The sequence below is a fragment of the Tamandua tetradactyla genome, chromosome 15, assembly GCF_023851605.1.
Source record: "Tamandua tetradactyla isolate mTamTet1 chromosome 15, mTamTet1.pri, whole genome shotgun sequence".
NCBI lineage: Eukaryota > Metazoa > Chordata > Mammalia > Pilosa > Myrmecophagidae > Tamandua > Tamandua tetradactyla.
In genome coordinates, this window is record NC_135341.1 from 47,764,454 (window position 1) to 47,786,000 (window position 21,547).

Below are 21,547 nucleotides of genomic sequence, written 5' to 3' on the forward strand. Positions count from 1 at the left end.
GAATATTAGACTATCTGCACAAATTATAGCATGATTATTTGCTCAAAACAGAACAAATGAGGAGCACTTAAGGGTATGGTGGTGGTCAAAATTCACCAGCTAGGTGTAAGGAGAACAAATCTGCATTGGAAAGACACACCTCCCAACCTATCTCTGCCCCTCTCTACCAGGAGCCTTTGGCAGGGCCCTCACTTGGCATGAGGTTTCCAGGACTCAAGGGAAAAGGAGGCTGAAGAAAAGGGGACCCCTGAAAAAGGTCCTGCAACATCCTTTCCCAGAGTCCAAGTTCTTAGGAGGTGGCTACTCCTTCCATGTCTAGGTGCATCATTTCCAGTCTTAAGAGCTCTCCTGCCTTCCCCAGCACACAGGCTAACAGGCTATGATTGGCAGCTTAGTGCCACCATGAATTTGGGGCCCTACTTTATGCTTTCCCATACCCCTACTCAAATTCTTATTTCGAATAGTGCATTTAACCTAAAGCTTTAAGTGTGAAGTTATTTTACACTTATAAATCACTAAATATACTTAATGTGCGGCAGAAACATTTTCCATCTAACCCTCACAACCACCCTAGGAGGTAGGAAATATTACTATCCCCATTTCCCAGGCACAGGCTCAATAAGGTGCAAGCCAGGGAACTCCCTTGATCCGGAACCCATGTTCTTAACCATTAGATCAAATTTACCCTTCACGAGAAAAACCAGTTTCTACTGCTTGGATAATATAATAGCCCTTTCCTAAATTGAAAGAAAAAGTTGGACTAACCTATAAAATGGCTATAATAAATAAAAAAACAGTAAGTGTTGAGGATGTGGAGAAATCAGTACCCTCGTATACTCCTGGTGGAACATAAAAAAAAAACAAAATACTGATGCATGCTACATCACAGATGAACCTCAAAAACATTATGCTAAGAGAACAGAGACCACAAATTAGCAGTACATTTCAATTGTCCAGAAAAGGCAAATTTATGAGACAAAAGCAGATTAGCTGGTTGCCTTGGGAACGGGAACAGGGATTAACTAGAAAAGGGCATGAGAGATCTGAGATGAATGTTCTCAAACTGATTTATAGTGATGGCTATACCACTCAGTAAAGTTAATAAAAAAAAAATCGTTGAATTGTATACTCAGAATGGATGAATTATGTGATATGAAAAATAAAGCTATTAAAAAATTGGAGGGTTTTAAGAACCAATATAGGTCAAGAGCCAGCGATCTTAGAACGATTTCATTATTTTAAAACAGAGCGGTACAATGCTTCATTGTATTTATCAGAACTTTTGTTGCAGAAAATTCTAGCACTTAGAGTTGAAACAGTTCAGACCAAAGATCAAAAATTTTATTAGGACAATATTTAGAGGTTAGGAAGCCACTGGTCCCCATTCTCTAGAGGCTCTGAGAAGCTGATAAGGAGCCAATTGATGAATGGCCTATTTTCTTCCTCATGCTAACATTCTTTCTCTGAACATCACCTCCGACATGGGTGTCAACCTGGTGTAAGGAAGTCCCCTCCCCTCAACTCCGGTCTTCCCCAACTGGAACTCTTCAGACACAGCAGACGGCCTACAGTGTCTCTTGCTTCGCAATTCCTCACCCAATAACATATCCAAGAAGGCATCGTGGTATAGGTGGGTAGCTGAAGCGGAACAACCTGAGCGAGCTCTCTGGACAATGCCTTTCTGAGGGGGCTTGCAAGCCTTCTCCTAACTTCCCCATGTGATGTATGGGTCAGTGACTCTTCTTGTGGGAGATTCCAAAGGCACAAGTTGAGGCCCTTCTCTCTCCTCTACTTGAATGGGGTTACTAAAGGCATCGTCTCTGCCTGGCTCCCCGGGGAGGACTGCACCTTCTTATTCCAAGACGGTGAGATGAAACAGCCCTTGGCAGAAACCAAGTAGGGCAAAAGATCTCACCCTTTCCCAGTTCTCTCTCAGTCATAACTTGAGGCCCATCTTGGCCATCATTTCTTCATAGACTGTCCATGCCATTGCTGCCATCAGAGTTCTGCGAAGGGCCCGGGGAAGGCCGCCTTGGAAGAAGCCACGTAGCCCATAGTCCTACCATGAAAACAAATGTCAATACAGAAGCAAAGTAACAAGACAATCAATTATCCACTTGGCACAGGAGTGAGAACCATTTTTTATTCTTAGTTTCTAGTCTTTCATATATTACCAAAACTGTGAATAATGGGTCCAAGGAGACAACCAATTGAACTAAAAAAAAGATCTTTTTTCCCCATAGTTGCTACACTTTACCTTTTTTTAAATTTATTTTTATTGTGACATATATATACAAAAAAATAATAAATTTCCAAGTACATTTTAACAAGTAGTCATAGAACAGATTTTTAAATTTGGCATAGGTTACAGTTCCACAATTTTTCATTTTTTTTGTAGATGCTCCAAGATACTGGAGACCAAAAGAAATATCAGTATAATGCTTCAGCACTCATACTCATCTGTTAAGCCTGACCTTCTCTGTATAACTCCACCATCACCTTTGATCTTTCTCCTACTCTTTAGGAGTATTTGGGATATGCCTATTCTAACTTTTTCATATTAGAAGGGTCTGTTGATAATACGGGATGGGGGATGGAACTAGTTAATGTTCTGGAAGGACTGGCCCCTCTGCACTTCAGGACTTATCTGGTCCAGGGATCCATCACTACACTTGACCTTTTTAGGTTTGCTTTATCCAGGGGAATTTATTTCTTAATTGAACAACTTTATGGAGGAGTGCTTACACAGAGGCACTTGAGGCCCAAGTGGCAGCTGAATCCAGGCAGGTCAGCCTGTCTGGGCCCTGGCTTCAGCCTGAAGGGAAGGGGACTTTTTTGTAACTCATCCACCTGGAAAGAGCACTTTTTAACAATTCACTGTATGCTCTTAGCAGCCCTATCTTTATAACAATTAAAGACAGAACATCTCTCCCTCCTCCCTCATAATTTGGACTCTTATGTTTATGGTCCAAAAGAGCACTCTAGTGGCTTTTAAACGGTACTTTAGTGCACTTTACATCAACTTTTTATTTTCAATAATAACATTTTGAACCTAGAAACAAAACAATGTGCTTGTTGTGGGTGTTTACCCCAACTATATTTCCTTTTACATCCTTAGATTCATAGATCCCACTCAGATTGCCTGATTCAATAGATCTGGGTCTAGCAATCTTTTTTCTTTTTTTTTTTTTTTTACATGGGCAGGCACTGGGAAGCGAACCTGGGTCCTCTGGCATGGCAGGCAAACATTCTTGCCTGCTGAGCCACCATGGCCCGCCCAAGTCTAGCAATCTTAAGGTTTAACAAATATCACAGGTGGTCCTAGTGTTCTTGCCCTATCATCTCCCTCTCAAAAAAAAAAATTAAATATATATGTCTTTATCATTGGTTCTCAACTTTGGCTGCACATTAGAATCTCTGGGGAGCTTTACAAACTACTGATGCCAAAAACCCTATCCCCCAGAAATTCTGGTATAAGCAGCCTAGGTGGCTGCCTGCTAAGGAGAAGCTGTAAAAGTTCCCCAACTGATTCTAATTTGGATGAAGGGTGAAAACTACTGGGGGTAGGGAGTGAGAAGGGAGGGAGAGAAGGAGGGAGGGTGAAAAAAAAGGAGGGAAGGAGAGAGAGAGATCCTTAACCACAATAAGAACCAACACTTATTCTGCAACCTTACTTTGAAAATGAGCGAAGCTGTTTGGCCAATCCACCGGAATTTCACAGGGGAAAGCTGCATGTGAGTTTTGATGACATCTGCAGGTTGAGTTACCAATGAAGCCAGAATACCAGCAAATACCCCACAGCTGAAATTTACAAAGGGAAGAAGGGCTGCATCCAACTGGTCTGAAATAAGACAAAGGCAACATTCAGTTATAAATTTCATTCATGATATAAAGGTCAGTGCAAGTTACCCACTAAGTCTCTCCAAAGCCAGAAAGGTCTGGATTCACACAAGAAAAAGAATTAAGATTGTAATGATATAACTAATAAATGTAGCTGAAATGATGGAAAATCACCTTTTATAACCATCAGAGTAATGGATTCAGGCAAGAATCATTAACTGATGCTAAAACGTGTGGGTAAAAGAAACAATATTTACACAGACTCAAGTAACTCTCCACAAAGCTACTTATAGATTACAAAAGCAAAAATAGTTAAGTTTTCAGTGGAGATACCTGGCACACAGTACCTTAGCCAAATGATAAAGAGTTAACATCACCCGCTGTGAGTCAGATGACATCAGCTTCCTGACATAACACACTGAACACACAACACTTGTGTGGTCCTCTTGCTAAAACTATACACCTGAATCTAGTCTCTCAAGGCAACATCAGATGAACCCACACTGAGGGACATTCTACAATATAATTGACCTAGATTCTTGAAAATAGAAAAACAAAAATTGACACAAAGTATCATTATTGGAACTGGAGAAATTAGAATATGGACTAAAGGTTAAAAAATTATACATTATATTTCCTGAAGCTGATAACCATACTTGGCTATATGAGAGAATGTCCTTGTTTTTAAAATTACTTCCAAATACCAAATTAAACAAAAAAAATTAAGATGGGCTGAGTAGTTAAAAAACCTTTGTCATAATTCCTTGCTCAAATTATCTAGTCTGATTTGAATGCTATCAAGATAAAGCCCAATATTTCCAAGAGATATGTTTTTATCAATACCTTGTTCTGATTGGGTGGATGTTTAGGGCACCTCGATTTTGCCCATTTCCAGTCCAGCATGAGCTTTTTGGTGGGTGGATCTGCTAGAATGCCTGAGGTGCCTGGCTCTCAAAATTAGAGACTTCTCCATCCAAATGGAAGGCTCAGAACATGTGAATTGGAAACACAATAGTGGAGGTGAAAGTATTTTCCTTCAAACTCCTAGCCCATTGGTGTTTCCCAAAGGTATCTGGTAAGAATTACATCAGTTGTAATTGTAAAATAAAGATTCCCATATCTCACTCCAAAGCTCCTAATTTAGGTGACTTTGGGTGAGACCCAGAAATCTTAAGATCAGACAAATCTGGGAAATACTGTTGCAAGACTTTTGCAAACATGCTTTATTCCCCCTCTTCTCCACCAATTTACAGTGCCGTAAGTACTCTTTGACTTTATAGGATACAAATAGTCTCATATACCAGAGAAAGTGGTTGGTAAGAGGATATGGCCCCTCAGAGATATCTGTTTCCCACCACACCTGCCACCGCTTCCCTATCCTTACCATGGGACACTATATTTTTGGTCTGGTTGTAAAACATCAGGTAGATTCCAGAAAAGGGGGCGTCACGAAGAAGGGTGGCTGTCAGGCCGCTGAAGAGGCCACGGTGCCCCTCACTGCGACAGATGCTCCTCAGGGCTGCGTAGATGCTTTCATAGTGGTACCGCCCACTCTGCAAAGGGAGAACAGAAGCAGTGACAGGCATGGGGCCTGTATCTTAGCACTGAGCCAAGCGGCTTCAGGTACATGCATGACCAGGCCACCATGGACTCTCGTCCACACGATGGGTTCTCTGACAGCATCAGTCTCAATGTTAGATTATAAACAGGGAGTTGGCATCAATGGTCACTTGAGCCAATTCCCCCCAAGCATCCAGGGGCTCCTCTTTTCTATTCTGAGGCACTACAGTGGTCAACTCACCTCGTACCGTGTCTTGATCACGGTGATGGGTGACATGCAGACCCCGGCGACAGAGCGAGAGCCCATCCCCAGTATGACCGATTCCAGGGCAGTGGGGGGATGGCCCCGCAGGAAGTACTGCTTCAAAGAGTAGAGGGTGCCAAAGTAGATTCCAACGCCAGGAACACATCTCACAATGGACTGCAGAAAAAAGCCAGAGGGAAAAAAGAAACCAAAGACTGAAGACTTAAGATTCTTGGCTGAGGTTTTCTAAAAGAACATGCAAAAGATGATTTGCATGCAAGTAATTTATTTAGGAAAATAGGAGAGTGGGAGCAGGGAAATGAGACAGGAGGGAAGGCAGCCAATAAAATATGCATTATCAAACCAAATACTGCTGTTGGCATCTGCAGCTTTTCTATTCTTTCGGGGAACTCTGGGAGTCGGCATAGAGCACGGGACTCAGTTATCCCTCCACCCAAGGTGGAAGAAAGAGAGGTTTTAAACACCAACTCTCATTTTTCATGGGTTGAGGGCTGTGAGGTGGGTGAGGGCTATTAACTTCCTAGCACTTCTAGTGGGTCCCTAAGGCCAGAAAAATTCTTCAAGCAAAGAAATACAGGGTGAGGTCTCAGCCCACCTGCACAGAAGTGGCAAGGGTAAGGATACACCCGCAGACTGGGCTAGAGCTGCACTTGATAGCTGCACTAACAAATCACTATAAGGCACAGAGATGTAATATCTCCCCGACTCCTCAAGCAAGTTAGTGGCAGGCTCGGAGACATGCAGGGATGACCATGCAGGCCCTCCCACCACTTCTGACTCATGTATCCCTAAAAGCTGCTGAAGTAGGTGAGGAATGGCTGGTTATCGAAGGAGAGGGAGGGAGGGAGAGAGAGAGAGAATCCAGGGCAGCTTACAGGGGACATCCCTTTCCAAAGGCCCAAAAGGCTCTCCGTGCGAACCACCTTTAGGAGCACAGCCAACATCCCCGCGTGCCTGGACCTGAGGACAGACAAAAGGGAAGCAGGGAGGGAAAATCACCCAGGCCATTTCCACATAAAAGAACTCCACACCCAGAAGCTTCTTTGTACAGGTTCCTGGATGCTCACATTTTCTACAACACTTTTTCAAGAATCTCTACAGTGCATCAACTCTGAGTTCCTACGGTGTTCATGATTTGCATGTTTGTGTCAATCTGCCCAGTTACACTGCAAACAACATGAAGGAAAACTCCTGTCTTATAAGCATTCTGTACACTTCCCTCTGCACTGAGCTCAAAATGGGAGCACAAATCAGACACTCAATACTTACATCATTTACAGAAAACTACCTGCAACTCTTACTAGCCAATGCACTTAATGATGTTACAAGCTAGCACAATAAAATCTGACAGAGGTGGGCAAATGTGACCCAGGCAGATTCCAGGAAGCTGTTCAGGAAAGGACCCCATTAAATTAATAGGAAATATTGGGTGAAAAAAAATTTATGGAAAAGAGAATGCAAAAAACACATTACATGGAAGTTGGGCAGGGCCCATGTTTCTCACTGAGCAGGCAAAAGAATGGAAGTTGGTCTAACGGTTTAACACAATAAAGACATCTGAAAAATTGTTGAAACCAGTTCCACTATGGAATGCAGGGCACAGGTACCTACCCATGGACCGAGGGCTGGAGAGTCTGGAGGCGTGTTTTCAGGAGGTCCAGAGGTTGGAAAAGGAGGGTGGAGCAGGTCCCGCTGATGGACCCACACACGAAGGCTTTGATGGCTGGATGGAACTGCCAGACAACACGACACTGTGTTAACAGCTTTACCTCAGTACCCTTCACCTTACTGCACATCTGGACCAATGAATTCCCTTTGGAAGGGTCTCTCAATAACTCACCTGGTTGACACCTTGTATTATCCCCATGCTTCAGAGAAGGGAGAAGTATAACCAGGAATGAACAATGCTGGAATGTTGTTGAGGACATTGTTTATGCTACAAGACGTGTCTCTTTGAGGTATCTCCAGAGAAATTTCTCTCTGGTCTTCATGAGGCTACCAACTTCCTTTCTACTGAGCAGCCTATTTCCATCTCTGAATTGTGTCACTGACTGTGCCTCCTTATTTGACTTGCAGCAAAAAGTTACTAGCCACCTCCTTATCTTCACAAAAGCAAAATCAAGTGAATGTGGTATTTTAACTCAGAACTTTCGGTTTCCAGGGCCCCCTGGCTGTGGGACCTGTAGATGATTACACGAACAAGCCAAAGGAAAAGAAACCTAAGTTCAGTCACAATATAAATTGTGACCACTTCCTTTGCAAGTTACAAATGTCCTTAAACACTTTACCCTTTCCTTTCACATTTATCCATCTCATTAGATTGCAGCTCTAAAATCCAAAAGCCACTCCTATGCCTGCTACCTCTCCTTCCACCTGTGCAGAATCACATACACTGGCTAATCTAGAAGCACCACCCTGAAAAGCAAGGCTTCCTCAAAGATTAAATGTATCTCTCCCAGCACGTGCAAGGGGCCTCAGCTCCCAGCCACAGTGCAGTCTTTAAAGGACAGTGTTCTCTTCCTGGACATCCAGAAACAAGCATCAGATTTCATAAATGGCTGTGAAAAAAGCACTATTACAAACGCAACCAGGAGCCCAACCAACAGTATTTCTGAAAATCCTACAGAATACACTGGGCTCTAGCTGAGACTCAATAAATGTTTTACTTAGTAAGTTATTTATTTATTTTTTTTAGAAACTTAAGGTCTCCGGGTAGTTGCTATGCTAGATAAGCCCTGAAACCCAGAGGTACCAGCCTCTCCAAGAGTTATCAACCACTCTTAATCTTCTTAACCCCATAAAGTCAACAGCTCTTTCCAGCACAAAGAACCTAAAATGGTCATTGCCCAGTTATCCCTGAAGACTGAAAGAATGATCAAATGGGAGGGAGGAGAAACTGAGAAATTGGGATTTAACAATGATTTTGACTACTCATTATGCAGAGATTTCTTTTTAGTTTCTAAAGTATTAGAATAGCCAGAAAGAAATACCAGAAATTACTGAATATAATCTAGTAATCTTAATCTTTGATGATTGTATAAGTAAGCTTTTATAGTGTGAGCCTTTTACTGAAAAAACTTTGTCATTGATTCTTCCTTTATCCAGTGTATGCGTAGATGAATAGTAAAATAAAACATACATGAAAAACAACCAAGAAAGAAAAGGGTCTCTTCTCCAAAGGATATACTTGGCAAGTTCCATCAAAAAGACAGCTCTCCCTCATTAAACAGCTTTTGTACTATTGTTTTAATAATGCATACTGCTGTCCTAAAACACTATTAAATAAATACAAATTGTTCATTATATATAACGGCTTACCTAGAACTGAAAACCCAACCTCCCCTTCCCCCCCACAAAAGGAGCCCTGCTCTTTTCTTCACCAGTGTTCTCACTAGTTCTGTTTCTTAGTATCACACTACACTTTGTGGCATCAGTAAGCCCCTCTTCCCAGCACATCTGGTCTCTTCCTTCCCTTGTCTGGAAACCCAAGTCTCCCATCTTTCCAGCGTGACTCCACACCACCTCCGCTACCTCTTCACTCCTCAGACCACCACATTTTACCATCCTGCCCCACTCCTCCCCGCAAGCTGCCTCTGCTGCCCACCAAGGACTCATCATACCCCAAGGTCCCTCTCCCACCCTTATCTTACTTGGCACCTCAGGTGCATGTGAAATGGCTGATGGCCTCTACTCTTGTTTTTTTAGTTTCTGAGATAGCACTCTCTCCTCCTTCTCTTCTTCTTTTCTGACTGTCCGTCTGAAACTCCTTCTCCTACATCTGCCCTCAGATGTTGCTGGTCTTCTTATCTCCCAGCTCTGGAGCCCTCTGAGGGCAATCTTACCCACACCCTAACTTCACAAACACAGATGCTGGTAACACCCACATCTCCAGCCCAGTCAGTCTTCTCTCCAGCCTTTCCTATCCTAACACCTCCTTTCCTCCCCTCCAATGGGGCCACAGACTTCTCAAAATTAACATGTCCAAAAAGGAAACTTGGTCAATAGCCCCCCATAAACTTGCCTCCTCCCCAGTCCATACTGGGATATTCCAGGCATCTAAACTGGAGATCTGGTAGACACATTGAGACTCTACTTGCCGCTTTACGACCAGTCCTCTCAAAGCCTGTCCTAAACCAATCCATCCCAATTGCCTCCTTGGCAGTCTCCAGCCTCAACTGCCCAACCCGTCCTCCACTGTGCCCCCAGAGTGGCACTGGGCAAGGCATATGTGTTTACTACCTCAAAATCTCACAGCATCCTCATGAGCCAGGTATTTTAAACCCATTTTACAGCTGAAATTAAAATTCACAGGGGTCATAAATGTGTCCTAAGTCACAGGTTTGAAACCATTGGCTAGGAGTCAAAGTTTATACTATTTTCACCATCCCTTCTTCCCCCCTCCAATGTGAAGTGACAATCTATGGTACCATTCAGTCTGCTCAGCTATGCTTCACTGTTGACCTCTACTTGCTCCTTCTTGAAAAACTCTTTCTTTGGCTTCAAGGATCAAAACTGTCCTGGCTTTCCTCCCACTTCTCTAGCTTCTCCTCCTTAAACAGAAATGTTCTCCCTCTTTGCCTGAGCACTCCCTCCCCTGAACAATCCTTCCATACTTCTTCATCCCCTCCTACAGCTTCAATTTCCATCCTTCTATCCATAATTGCAACCTTCTTCAGAACTTAAACCAGCACATCCACTTATTCAGATGACCACAGGCACCTCAGATTACCTTTCCAATCCTGAACTCATCTCCGTCCCTTGGCCCCAATCTGCTCCCCTTCCAGGGTGCCCTCTCCCATTGAATACCACTGTGCCTAGTAACCCAGCTGCCCAAGCCAGAAATCCAGGCACCAGCGGACTCAGCCTCTCACATTTGCTCGTTCTACCTCTGAACCAGCTCTCAAATCCACCCACCTCCACCCATTTCTAACACCATTCCTCTCGTTCAGAGCCCTATCATCTTGTGCATTGGTGACTGGAGGTACAATTTGAATTTACCAACCTAAAAAAGAAAAATAAAAGGCAGAATGCAAGCAGGGACAAATGCATTAGAAACCACAAAACCTCATATAAACTTGTCACGAATAATCACTGAATTAAAAAAAAAAAAAAAAAAGCAACATCTTTTACTCGTTCCCTATTACTCTCAGGATAAAGTCCAAACTCCTGGCTTGCAAGGTTTTTCATAAATCACATGGCCTTATCTTTTTGGCCTGTGCTCTCACCCCCCCCCCTTACACACTCTGCAGCCATAAAGTAGCACTCTGCCTTGCTCTCCCTTCTGAAACCTTTGATGTGTTGTTCTGTCCCAAGTCCTCTGTGGTAATTCATCCATGGAGATCTCTGCTTAGACCTCACCTCTAACTCCCAGGTCTGAGTTCAGTGCCTCTCAACACTTCCATGGCACCTGTCTACTCGATCTCCTTTGAGCACAACCCCTCAGAATAAAGTTCAGTGGCCACTGCCAGCTCAGTGAGCCCTGAATGCCCCCTCCCTAAATAGGTTAATCTTTCAGTGCTCCCTCCAGCCTTTTGCTCCAGCAAGGATAGAGTAATGATCTGTAGTTACAGGCACAGACCAAATGCTAAACATATACCAGCAGTGTAGAAATTAACCTTTTATATGTTTAAAAGATATCAGTAATATAATTGCTAAGAAAAAAGCAAAACAAAACAAAAAAACAGAATTTCTACTTTTCATTATGAATGGTCTTAAGATACTGTCAGTGGTTGGGAGCACATTAGTAGAGGATGGACTTGATTTTTAAAAAGAGCCCGAAGTTATTCAAGATAAATAAAATGGATACTCCAGTTTCCTTTCTTTTCTCCCGGAGGGGAGAGCAAAAAAAAAAAAAATAGTACACTCACACAAAGGCAATGAGTAGCATAGACATTGCAACCAGTTTCACGAGCAATTAGTCGTCTTTGGAAAAAAAAATCCTAAATTCAATTTACATCTAGGGGTCAGAGCTTGAGGACCAAAAACGAAGAAACAGGTAAACACATTTCAAAGACGTCAACGTAGAGCCACTGCCTCCTTTTTAAGGATCAAAAAAAAATCCATTCCGTTTCCTCTTTCTTCACCTCTCAGCGGGTCACAAACAGGGAGAGGGCGGCACCACCCTCGGACCCAGGACCGTCCGGGTCCACGGCCAGGCCGCCTCCAGCCTACATGCTGCAATCTACCCACCAGCCATGATTCAAACTGACCAACCTCCGACCACACGCGTGCACAGCCCCGCCTTCAATTCCACCAATGGTGGGCCGGCGACCAACCGACGGCAGCCAATGCAGGACGCAGGAAGGGGCGGGGCTCGCGTCGCCGGGGCACTACACCCTTTAGCCGCCGGCCGGAGAACGGAAACCCGGAGGACCCCTGTAGCTACGCTCGCAATTATCCCAATACTGCCACCCGCCGGCGCACTCCGGTCCTGGGTCACTTTGCTCGGGTACTTTTCAGGCTCAGTGCTGCCTATTAACGGGCCTTGGATGTATCAGCCCAGGTGTTTTCCCACCTCTGGCACTCCAGGAATACAACTCAAAGCAGTGTCCCGTTGGACACACACCTCATTGAGTGCGGCGTAGACACCTTACCCCGACGCCCCCCACTCTCCCGTAAGGTCCCGGCAATTTCGCGGATCTCCATCCATACACCAAAGCAGCAGTGGGAACTCTGCTTGGCCGTCCCAAGGGTTGCCCCGCAGCTCTCCTCTTCCCCATCCCCTTGTTTTAATTCCCTTAGTCAAGCTCCCACCTTTCCCCGACATCCCCAACCCTGTGCGCATTCGGAGCGCGGAAAAGTTTTCCCGAAGGCCTCTGTCATTTAGCAATATCCCAGTTTCCCTTCCTGAGCCGGCAGATCCCGAAATCCCTGCTTCCCCTTCTCGGCAATTTACCATAAGCGTTTCCACCCTGTCTCCGACATTTTGGGGTTGCAGCAGCGCGGGGCGTGACTTCTGGATCATTGGAGAGGATCCTACCAGTGCACGGTACGGTCGGCTGGAATTCAGGCTCGACCCTGGCGTCTTCGGTGGAAAAAGCGATGGGAACGCGTTTTAAACCCGGGGCTTTCTGACCTCTACACTCTTCAAGCCTCAAACCGTCGGGCGCTCAGACCTGTCTGTCCTGGAGCTGCGCCCCCTCCCGAACCAGCACGCTGGAACCACTAACCGCCCTCCACTCGCTCCGTAGTTCCAGGGGCTCTGCGATCTAGCCCATCCTGCCCGGCCGCTGGCTTACATATGTGAGGAGATTGACGGTGTGTTTATCGGAGAGGTGGAGAAAACCAGAGGAACTAGATGGGGCTGTAGGATTTAGCTTCCGGGTTTGGACGCTCGCAGCACGCGCGGTGAGGGCGTTCTATTGGTGCCACCTCGTGAGAACATCTAGAACTGCTGTACCAGCGTTTTTCCTGAGTCAGAGCGTAATAGGACCTCTTCCCGGAATTTAGCTTATGGATGCCAGGCATTGAACGTAATTACAGTATGTACTTGCTGTGCTCAGTATAGTAGCCACTAGCCGTGGGTGGGTACACAAATTTGAAATTGTACTAGTTTGATTGAGGAAGTGAATTTTAAATTTTACTTAAGTTTAAAGAATGTATATTTATATTTAACAACTGAAGCAGTGTAGAATCTTTTTCACTTAAACATAGCTTTATTGCTTTGGCAAATCCACATTTCACATAAAATGTTGAAAATTTAGCATAAAAGTTGATATGTGCTGTAAGTGTAAACGCAAATAGAATCCTAAAACAATACAGTAATGAGGTATATTGATTGATACCAAGCAAAGACAGTGGATTCTCCGCTCCATGAGCTCAAATGACCAATTCCTGAGACACTGGGGTTTCAAAGAAAGAGTTTATTGCTAGGCATGAAGCAAGTCAAATAGTCTATCCGCATAAAATTGTCTCCCTGAGTCAAGTAGTTCAGGGTTTTTCTATGGATTCCAACAAGGGGAGATGAAGTCATTACAATTTCAATAGCGAGTGTAAGCTGAATGGAAGAGACACAGTTATCATTTCTATAGCAAGTATAAGCAGAAAGGAAGAGAGACAGAGTTCTTATCATTTAGATAGCAATATAGGCAGAAACAATTTACAAATGTAAAGGTGTGAAATTTTGCTGGAACCAGTTAATGGTTGGTTCTGAGCTGATTTAAGTTCTTCCATAAGCATTAGGGAATTTGCCTTCACAAGTTGCTTCAAGAGGGGGGGGGAATGGATAAAGGGAGTACCAGCTTTTAAATACAAAGGCACAGGATAAAGACTTTTATAATCATTTTCAGAGATCAGACCAGTGGATCATAGTTCAGCTCTATCCACTCCAACATACCAGAAAGAAAAAATATATATATGATTCAGTAGTCATAATCATTCTTTAATTCCTAACTCTCGCTTATAACTCCATGCTCACATTTGATCATTCTCTCAATCTTGGTGATCTGCATGACAGCACTTCTAAATTCTTCAGGCTGAAAAGAAACTGACATTATGGGGCAGAGGGATGAAACTGGTTGTCTTTCTTGGGGAGAATGGTACTAATGGGTTTCAGGGTTTATCTAGCTTAGGAAAAATCCGTAGGCTATAAATCTCTGAAAAACAAATTTAAGTAAAACAGGTATAGAACCCAAGATATCCTCTAGGGTTTCCAGGAACACCATTGGCTGGAGCTTGCCATACTGTGGCAGTTTGCAGTATCCGGCCAAAACTTGCCTAAGAGTAACCTTCAAAATGACCTGTCAACTTGATTTGAAATCTCTTAGCCACCGAAACTCTACTTATTTGTTTTCCCCATTTTCGTCAACCAACCCCATGATGCCAGGGCCAGGCGCATCCCTGGGAGCCATGTCCTATGTTGTCAGGGTCAGGCTTATCCCAGAGAATCATGTCACACATTGTGAGGGAGACTTACACCCCTGGAATTTATGTCCACATAGGGGGTGAAAAAGGTTTGAAGGACCAGCAAGGATAAGAAGCAGCTGAGGAGTAAGGTTTATTAGGAAAAAGAAACCCACCTGGGCAGTGCTCAAGTTAGCCACTGCCCCTGATGGATGGAAGGAGTAGTCTGGGAGCAGTCTTTTTCACAGTGGTTGAGTTTCTGTTTTGTGGATTGAAAGGTCAGTGCTCTGATTTATTGAGTTTCTTTTTTTTTTTTTTTTAGGAGGATTAAATGTTTTATTGTTACAAATCCCAACTGATGAATCCCAAAGGCCTTCACCTGTAGAGACCAGGCTCCAATTCAGGCCCGGGTGGGCTTCTCTATGGAGGAGAGCTGCTCCCAGAACCAGGGTACACAGAAGGCCAATGCTTATGAAGTTCAGTCAGGGCTGGGGTGGGCTCAGGGCCTTAACCAGAGCAACCTTGGCAGCCATAGCACCTGTGCTCGATAACCTGGCCCACTTCCAGCTTGCTTTAAAAACCCGACAGATGCAGTTGGCTCCGAACTTGGTGTCCCAGGTCTGGATGCAGCGCAGGTAGCACAAGTTCTCATAGCCCTGCTTCTTCCATTTTGCAATCAGGTTTTTATCTGCATAGCCTTCCCTAATGTAGTATTCATAGAGCTCTCTGCTTATGGGTTTCCGCTTGTAAGAGAGATCAATGTATCATGTTTTCTGGTGGTGGATCCTGAAGATGGGCCACAGAGACTCCACTTTCCTCTTCGCTTTGTGAGGGTTTGTTTCAGTTTCTCGCATCTTTTGATCTGATTCATCCAGAGTTGGTTCAACAAATTCCCAGCCATCTGGAGGGGCTTTTCAGCTTCTTTTGACCTTAGGCATTTTCTTTCACAAGATTAATTAGCAAAGAGTCTGTGACTCTGGAGAGATCACTTTTCCAATTTGGTCCTCAGTCTCATCAGACCTCCATCTCTTTTGGCCTCCACTTTTCTATTTGAGTTTTTTTTTAATGACTTAAGAGGTCAGTGGTCTGATTAACATGTTAGGGGGGAAAGTAGTGAGTTTATTTCTAGAGTTTGGCTTAGAGACGGACCACATCTGAGCAATAAAAGAGGTTCTCTGGGAGTGATTCTTAGGCATTAATTATAAGTAGGCTTAGCTTTGCCATTACAGAAATAAGTTTCATAAAGTTAAGCCTCAAGATCAAAAGCCTAGCTGATTAAATTGGGAGTCCCTATTGCTTAAGAGAATAACAGGAATTCCCCAGATAGGGAAGTTTAATAGTTCCACTTTTACTTCAGTCCCTCAAGGGACTTTACAAATATTTTCTTACTTTCTGCCCAAAAAGCTCTGAAACACATCACTATATAACATTAACTTGTTATATAAAAATATTAAGATTTTATTCCTTATTCTAGGTTCCATATCAAATTAAGCTAAATTAGGTTGTTTTAATAAACTGACCAGACAGGTTAAATTAGATAGTGTGCTACAAAAAATTTAAAATTTGGACTAAATAATAAACATCTTTTCTTTTGGTCTCACAAGGAAATTAAAGTTTTACAATACAGACAATAACATCTTATACCCTATATTCTGATTTACCTTTGTCTTAACCAGATCAGATTCATTCACATCCCTAATCAAAGTACAATCTCTTTTTCAACTTCTTTAATAGTTGCTGTTTGGAATAATGCTGAACTTTCAGAGCTGGAGAACTCTAACTCTGAGTCTCAGGTGTTACACAAATACCTAAAGTTTGAGGGAATTACCACGTTGTTCAAAGAACAAAGCATCTCAGAATTTAGAAATAACAGTTAAAGCTCAACAGTAGATGTGACAGCTGTAGAACTTACGATCTAAGCCCTGATTTTCTTATAAGCATTTTTAAAATAAAGCTAATTTGAGAAATAAAAATATTTGTCAGTTGTCTTATAAATGACAAACCATAACAGAGTTTTTTTCCTGTTTCACCTTTACATATTTACCAGAATTCTGTTAATTAATAGGTAAAACATCATGTATATATTTGTCTTGCTTCTCTTTTAAAAAATCCCTTCTTATTGTAGATAAAGTTCTGACTTTAGTTGACCACATATACTTTTAGAGAAGCATTAGAACAAAGTAGTGTTACTGACAAGTACATTTGGTTCTTTCCATGATCTGTAGCCTTTTTCTGAGAATAATTAAACCATGGCAACATCATACCATTGTCTAACATAATACAAATCAGTATCAGAATATAATATATATCAGAAATTCTTGAGGATTTTTTGTATAATCTCTAAATATATGAATAACATTTCACCCATACAGATGGAAAATCCTTTTTCAGTAGTGTAATACTTCCCAAACACCTGCTATGTAATATGTTAAGCTGTCTTAACTCCTCACTTTTGCAAGGTGAAAGAACAAATCCTTTGTAACAGTTTTCCTTTAAAGGTGAGAATACTTGTCTTCTGAAATAAAGGATGATAAGGTCAACATAAACATTTACAAGAATATTATTCTGTTGTAAAATCTTTGTGTTCTAGACAGAGTACTCATATGGTTAAGAAAAACTTTTGATAACTTTTCCTCAAGAACAGACTTGATTGAGAGGCAAGATGGTGGCATAGTGAGGTGTGGAATTTACTTGGTCCTCAAGAACAACTTGTAAACAGCCAGGAAAGGTACACAACAACTGCTGTGAGAACATCAGTGACCAGACACACAGTGTACAACAGCCTAGACCAGATGAAGTGGCTGAAATCACACACAGAACTGTAAGCCCCCCATGCTGTGTAGGCCATTGCCCCTCCCCCATGGACACAGCAGGCTGGTTCCCCAATGGGAAAGGAAATAGACTTTACTAGCAGCAAGAGCTTAGCTCAACCAAGCTCCAATTTTGGAGTTAACAAATTCTGACTACTGAAAACAGGTCCCCAGGACATATAAACCTAGAATAACACTAAAGGAATTAGGAGTTTTTGCCCTGGCAGAGATGGAGTGGGGTTGACAGAAAAACAAAAACAGGCTTTTGAATTGGGTGGTGCAAAATATTAGAAAATGGCTGGACCTCAAGAAAAGGGGACACATAGAGCCTAGCTATGCATAGAGCCATGTACCAACTTAAGCTCTTGATTGTTATAACCTGAGGAGCAGGGATCCAGCTCTGAAAAGGTTTTTTTTTTTTACTCCTTAACAGCTCATTAGATAGAACTGGAACCATCTCAGGCTCCAGCACTGCCTCAGGCAAGGGCAGAATTAAGCTTGTCTAAGAGACAACGTAACTAGTCAAGTGATAGGAGTTATCTCCCTAAAGGGTGTATCTTCCCCAAGGAAAAGGGGGTGGGGGGCAGCTTAAATGGAATCCCTCCTTCAAGGAATTCAGACCCTGGAACTGGAAAACTGAAGCAATTAAAGCCATCCTATAACCACACCTCTGTCTCAACCACACCCCCAGCAATTACAGTCTGCTGAACTCAAAGGCACCACATCACTTTAAGCTGGTCAGAAGCTGCAAGCAGACAAGTGCCACATTCTGGGCAGGATAGGAAAAGCAGAGTCTAGAAGCATCATAGGAAAGTCTGGCAACCTGCTGGGTCCCACTGTCGGGGAATACTGATGCTGGCTATTCTTTCCTACTGAGATGGGGCCTATCTGGTCTAGGAAAATCTGACTTGGGTAAAACATATCTGAGGAGACCCTACTCAAAAAAGAAAAAAAAAGGGGGCTCCAGATGGACAGTGCAAGAAACAGAAAGACAAAAACTAAAATATTCTGATCATTTAAAGAGAACCCGTGCTAAACATCTAGAATAAGTTGAACTGAATGTCAAATAACTGATAGACAACAAAGTCATCCAGCAAACAATCTCCAGAATAAACTAATTAAGGAAATCAAATGCCTAGATTCCAGCAAAAAATAATGAGGAGTACTAGGAAACTTGAAGATCTGGCCCAGTCAAAGAAACAAACAACACTTCAAATGAGATATAGGAGTTGAAACAACTAATTCACAATGTTCGAACAGGAATGGAAAATCTCATCAAAAATCAAATCAATGATTCTTTTGGAGGATGTAAAGAAGACACTGGGCAAACAAAAGGAGCTTAAATGTTTGAAAAAACAAATCACAGAACTTATGGGAATGAAAGGCACAATAGAAGAGATGAAAAAACAATGGAACCTACAACAACAGATTTGAAGAGAGAGAAGAAAGGATTAGTGAACTAGAGGACTGGACACCTGAAATCTGGCACACAAAAGAAAAAATAAGGGAAAGAATAGAAAAATAAAAGCAGAGTCTCAGGAAATTGAATGACAACATGAAGTGCATGGGTATACATGCTGTGGATGTCCCAGAAAGAGAAAAGAAGGAAAGGGGAGAAAGACTAATGGAGAAAACAATCACTGAAAATTTCCAATCTCTTATGAAAGACATAAAATTATAGATCCAAAAAGCGTAGTGTACCCCAAACTGAATAGATCAAAATAGACATAATCCAAGACACTTACTAATCAGAATGACCAATGTCAAAGACAAAGAGAGAATTTTGAAAGCAGCAAGAGAAAACAATTCCTCACATGCAAGGGAAGTCCAATAAGACTATGTGTGGATTTTTTAGCAGAAACCATTGAGCTGAGGAGACAGTGTATGATATATTTAAGATTCTAAAAGAGAAAACCTGACAACCAACAATTTTATACCTAGCAAAATTGTCCTGCAAAACCGAGGGGGGAATTTTGCATGTTCCCCTTTCCCCATTTATTTTTGCTCATTAGTGTGTTTCTTGAGCTGTTTCTTATTTCTTTCCTTTCTGTGAAATGTTTTTTTTTTTAAACTTGGGACCACCTAGTTGTAAAGATATATGTTTTTACTTGAAAGTTATACCACAGGTAGACTGTCTAGTTGAGTGGAGAAGAATGACTCAATAGCTGATGTCTTTTAAATATTAATTAAAATGAATCCTTTTGGGGCGGGCTGCAGTGGCTCATTGACAGAGTTCTCGCCTGCCATGCCAGAGACCTGGGTTTGATTCCCAGTGCCTGCCCATGTAAGAAAATTAAAAAAATAAATAAAAGACTCTTTAAAAAAAATTAATCCTTTTGGATAAGAGTTTGCCCCCCTTTTTTTTTAAGGAGTTAGTCCTTGTCCACTAGTTTGATACCATCTCCCTTTCAGGTGCTCTGTTTCACCAGCAGGCCTGTTATTCTCCATGACTAACTGTGTAAGTGCTTAAAATGGAATAAGTTACTTTTCTACATTAAAAAAAAACTGAGAGGGAGATTAAAATATTTTCAGACAAACAATCACAGAGAATGTGCGACTAAGAGACTGGCTCTGCAAGAAATATTAAAGGGAGCATTGCAGGTAGATAGGAAAAAAACAGGAGAGAGAGGTCTGGAGAAGAATGAAGAAATCAAGACTATCAGTAAAGGTAAAAAGAGAAAAAAATTAGATATGGCATATAAAATCCAAAAGACAAAATGGTAGAAGGAAGTACTGCCTTTACAGGAATAACATTAAATGTCAATGAATTAACCCCCCAATCAAAAGACATAGGCTGGCAGAATAGATTAAAAAACAGGACCCATCTATATACTATCTACAGGAGACTCATTTTAGACTCAAGGACAAACATAGGTTGAAAATGAAAGGCTGGGAAAATATATTTCATTTAAAAACAATCAGAGAAAAGCAGGAGTAGCTATACTAATATGCAACAATTTAGACTTTAAATGTAAAACAATTAAAAGAGACAAAGAAGGACCCTATATATTAACAAATGGAACACTTAAACAAAGAGGACATAACAATCATAAATATTTTATGCACCGAGCCAGAGTGCTCCAAAATATGTGAGGCAAATACTAACAACACTAAAGGGAAAAATAGATACCTCTGCCATAATAGTTGGTGACTTCAATTCCCTGCTCTCATCAATAGACAGAACATCTAGACAGAAGATCAGCAAAGAAAGGAACAGAGAGTTTGAATAATATGATAAATAGAATTGCCATATGACCCAGCAATCCCATCTCTAGGTATATATTCAGAGAAACTGAAGGCAAGGACACAAACAGACATTTGCACACAAATGTTTATAGCAGCATTATTTATGATTGCCAAGAGAATGGAAACAGCCCCAATGTCCATCAGTGGATGAGTGGCTTCTTCTTTTAAAGGATTCCTATTAAACCAATCAAGACCCACCTGGAATGGGTGGAGACATGTCTCCACCTATCAAATTTATACCACACTGATTGAGTCATATCTCCATGGAGATAAGCTAATTAAAATTTCCAACATATACTACTGTATAGGGATTAGAAGAAACTGTTGTTCCCACAAGAGTGATTAGGATTAAAACATGGCTTTTCTTGGGTACATAAACCTTTTCAAACCAACATAGTGGCTAAACAAGATATGATATATACATAACAATGGAATATTATGCCATCTGTAAGACAGAATAAAGTCATGAAGCATGTAACAATGTGGAAAAACCTTGAGGACATTATGCTGAATGAAATTAGCCAGAAACAAAAGGATAAATACTATCATATGGTCTCACTAATATGAACTGACATTAATGAGTGAAATTTGAGAGTTGAATTTCAGAGCACAAGTTATCAGGAGATAGAGTAGAGATTGGGCATTTGGTGCTAAAGGAATACAGAGTGTGCTACAGGACTGATTGTAAAAATTCAGAAATGGATAGCACAATACTACCTGATTGTAGCACAACAATATAGTATATTGAATGAAGCTGAATGTGAGAATGATAGAAGGAGAAGGGCTGGGAGCACATATGAAACAAGAAGGAAAGATAGAGGATAAAGACTGAGACCATATAATTTAGGAAGGCCTAGAGTGTACATTGATAGTGACTAAATGTACAAATTAAAAAATGTTTTTGCATGAGGCAGAACAACGGAAATTCAATATTGCAAGGTGTTGAAAATGGATGGTATACAATCAAAGTAAGTGAGGATCTATA

At 41.9% G+C, this 21,547-nt stretch overlaps 1 protein-coding gene and 1 pseudogene across 9 annotated transcripts; both read right to left on the reverse strand.

Annotated features, from left to right (window-relative positions):
* Nucleotides 1-1,319: 1,319 nt before the first annotated feature.
* On the reverse strand, nt 1,320-13,007 carry SLC25A38 (solute carrier family 25 member 38). Of its 9 annotated transcripts, XM_077129747.1 has the most exons (9): nt 12,835-12,998; nt 12,561-12,689; nt 7,506-7,533; nt 7,277-7,398; nt 6,541-6,625; nt 5,642-5,821; nt 5,225-5,393; nt 3,675-3,841; nt 1,320-2,059 (listed from the first exon to the last, which is right to left on the reverse strand). In XM_077129747.1, exons 2-9 carry the CDS (start codon nt 12,587-12,589, stop codon nt 1,937-1,939), a joined length of 903 nt encoding a protein of 300 aa, XP_076985862.1. In that variant the 5' UTR covers nt 12,590-12,689; nt 12,835-12,998; the 3' UTR covers nt 1,320-1,936. The 9 variants fall into 9 exon arrangements, with proteins under 9 accessions (XP_076985862.1, XP_076985861.1, XP_076985860.1 ...); XM_077129746.1 differs by lacking the exon at nt 7,506-7,533 and having other exon boundaries at nt 12,904-13,007; XM_077129745.1 differs by lacking the exon at nt 7,506-7,533.
* A 2,006-nt stretch (nt 13,008-15,013) lies between these two features.
* Nucleotides 15,014-15,444, reverse strand: LOC143657401 (protein BUD31 homolog pseudogene; annotated as a pseudogene).
* Between the last annotated feature and the right edge of the window lie 6,103 nt (nt 15,445-21,547).